General features: G+C 48.2%; 1 protein-coding gene across 1 annotated transcript in view; it reads left to right on the forward strand.

Moving 5' to 3' along the window:
• Positions 1–2,256, forward strand: part of ECH1 (enoyl-CoA hydratase 1) — a 10,295-nt gene that overhangs the window by 4,549 nt on the left and 3,490 nt on the right. Inside the window, 1 exon segment of the mRNA XM_023508248.1 lies at positions 1,283–1,290. Within this exon segment, the coding sequence (XP_023364016.1) occupies positions 1,283–1,290 (8 nt within the window).

The raw sequence follows: 2,256 nt of genomic DNA on the forward strand, positions 1-2,256 counted from the left end.
GTTTGTCGGATAGTATCGTTCAGTTGTTCAGGGCACAGGCAAAAGGATGAAAATGACTGACTCTAGAAGGAGGAAAGTGAAGAATGGTTTTGCTTAGAATCTTCCACTGGCTCCATCTCACGAGGCCCCTCACAATCTCCCTTCATGACTCCCTGACCTTGGCTGTCCTCCCATTCTCTGTTCCTCCTCCTGCTCCAGCCGCACTGGCCTTCTCCATGGTCCTTGCATAGAGTAGGTGAGTTCCTCCCCCAGGGCCTTTGCACTGCCCATTTCCTGATATTTTGAACTCTTTTCCCCCAGATATCCTCCCTGGGTCCCTCCTTCCTTCGCCTCCTCGGGTATTTTTATTCCATGTCACCTCAGTGACAGGGTCATTTTGACACAACAACAGTCCTCACTGCACATACACACAAACATACCATTCTACTTCCAACCTTTAATTTTCTTCTAGTACTTTTGACACCTGACAAAAATGTATCTTCTCAGGTTGGGTGGGGTGGCTCATGCCTGTAATCCTAACATTCTGGGAGGCTGAGGCAGGTGGATTGCTTTAGCTCAGAAATTCTAAACCAGCCTCAGCAAGAACAAGACCCATCTTTACTAAAAATACAAAAATCTGGTCAGGTGTTGTGATGAGTACCCATATTTCCTGCTACTCAGGAGGCTGAGGCAGGAGGATGGCTTGAGCCCAAGAATTTGAGATTGCTGTGACTATGACACCATGGCACTCTACCCAGGCTGACAGAGTGAAACTCTGTCTCAAACAAGCAAATGGTTAAGCTCCCACAGCACAGTGGTTATAGCACCAACCACATACACCCTCAGCCTCCTGAATAGCTGGGACTACAGGTGCCCGCCACAACACCCGGCTATTTTTTTGTTGCAGTTTGGCTAGGGCCAGTTTGAACCTGCCACCCTTGGTATATGCCAGTGCCCTACCCACCTGAGCCACAGGCGCTGCCTAACCAATTAATAGAGAAGGGTTTCGCTCTTGCTCAGGCTGGTCTTGAACTGCTGAGCTCAGCAATCCACCCCCTTTGGCTTCCCAGAGTGTTAGGATGAGAGGCCTGAGCTGCTGCTCATAGCTTAGTTCTTACTTTGGAGGAGGCCACCTTGTTCCATGGTTGGGGGGCCCTTTATATCAAAGTGTTCCCAGTGCCTGCAGGTCCGGGTCGGGTAGGTAAACCAGAAAGGCCAGTGAGATGAGATGTTGCAAGGAGCCAGACTTGTTCTGGAAGTAGGTGTAGCCCCCTGTGGAGTCACATGGCCTCTCCGACACCAGTGATCCAGGTGTGTCTGGCCTCTGCTGAAACGGTGTATTCATGTATAATAGAACAATGGCAGCTAATGTGGCATTGCATGCCAAGCACCACTCCAGGTGCCTCTGGGGCCCTGTGCTCTTGAATCCTTTCAGCCTCATCAGCTTCTGGGAGGGTTTAACCATCATTTTACAGAGAAGCAAACCCCAGGCCCAGAGATGAAGTGACCTGGCCATGGTCACACAGGCAATCCTGCCTTCTGCACACTCAGATCTGTCCTGAGCCAACTCCTCCAGAGAGTGAAGCCTCAGAGAGTCAGGGTGTGGCAAAAGAAAAAGAAAAAGCTACTGTTAGCAGCTGCTTCATCAGGCTGCTGTGAGGGTTAGATGAGTTAATATGTGTAAAGCATTCATGGATATAGTTGTTATTTATGATTATGAGTAACAATATTATGACTGTGAATGAGATTTAGAATATTTACAGGTTTATGGGAGACAAGATGGGGAGCTTCTCTGCAAACATTAGTTCATTTTGTTTTTAATTTGAGACACAGTCTCACTCTGTTGCACTAGGCTAGAGTACAGTGGCATCATAATAGCTCACAACAACCTCAAACTCCTGGGCTCATGGGATCCTCCTGCCTCAGCCTCCTGAACAGCTGAGAATACAGGTGCCCGCCACAATTCCAGGCTAATTTTTCTTTTCTTTTCGTTTCGTTTTGTTTCATTTTGTTTTTTGAGACAGAGTCTCACACTGTCACCCTCAGTAGAATGCTGTGACGTCAATAGCTCACAGCAACCTCAAACTCTTGGGCTTAAGCTATTCTCTTGCCTCACCCTTCCAAGAAGCTGGGACTACAGATGCCCACCACAACACTCAGCTATTTTTTGTCACAGTTGTAATTGTTTAGCTGTCCCAGGCTGGGTTCGAACCCACCGACCTCAGTGTATGTGGCTAGTGCCGTAACCACTGTGCTACAGCTGCCAAGCCAATTTTT

Source organism: Otolemur garnettii, unplaced genomic scaffold (genome assembly GCF_000181295.1).
Source record: "Otolemur garnettii isolate 467f Iridium unplaced genomic scaffold, OtoGar3 scaffold00233, whole genome shotgun sequence".
NCBI lineage: Eukaryota > Metazoa > Chordata > Mammalia > Primates > Galagidae > Otolemur > Otolemur garnettii.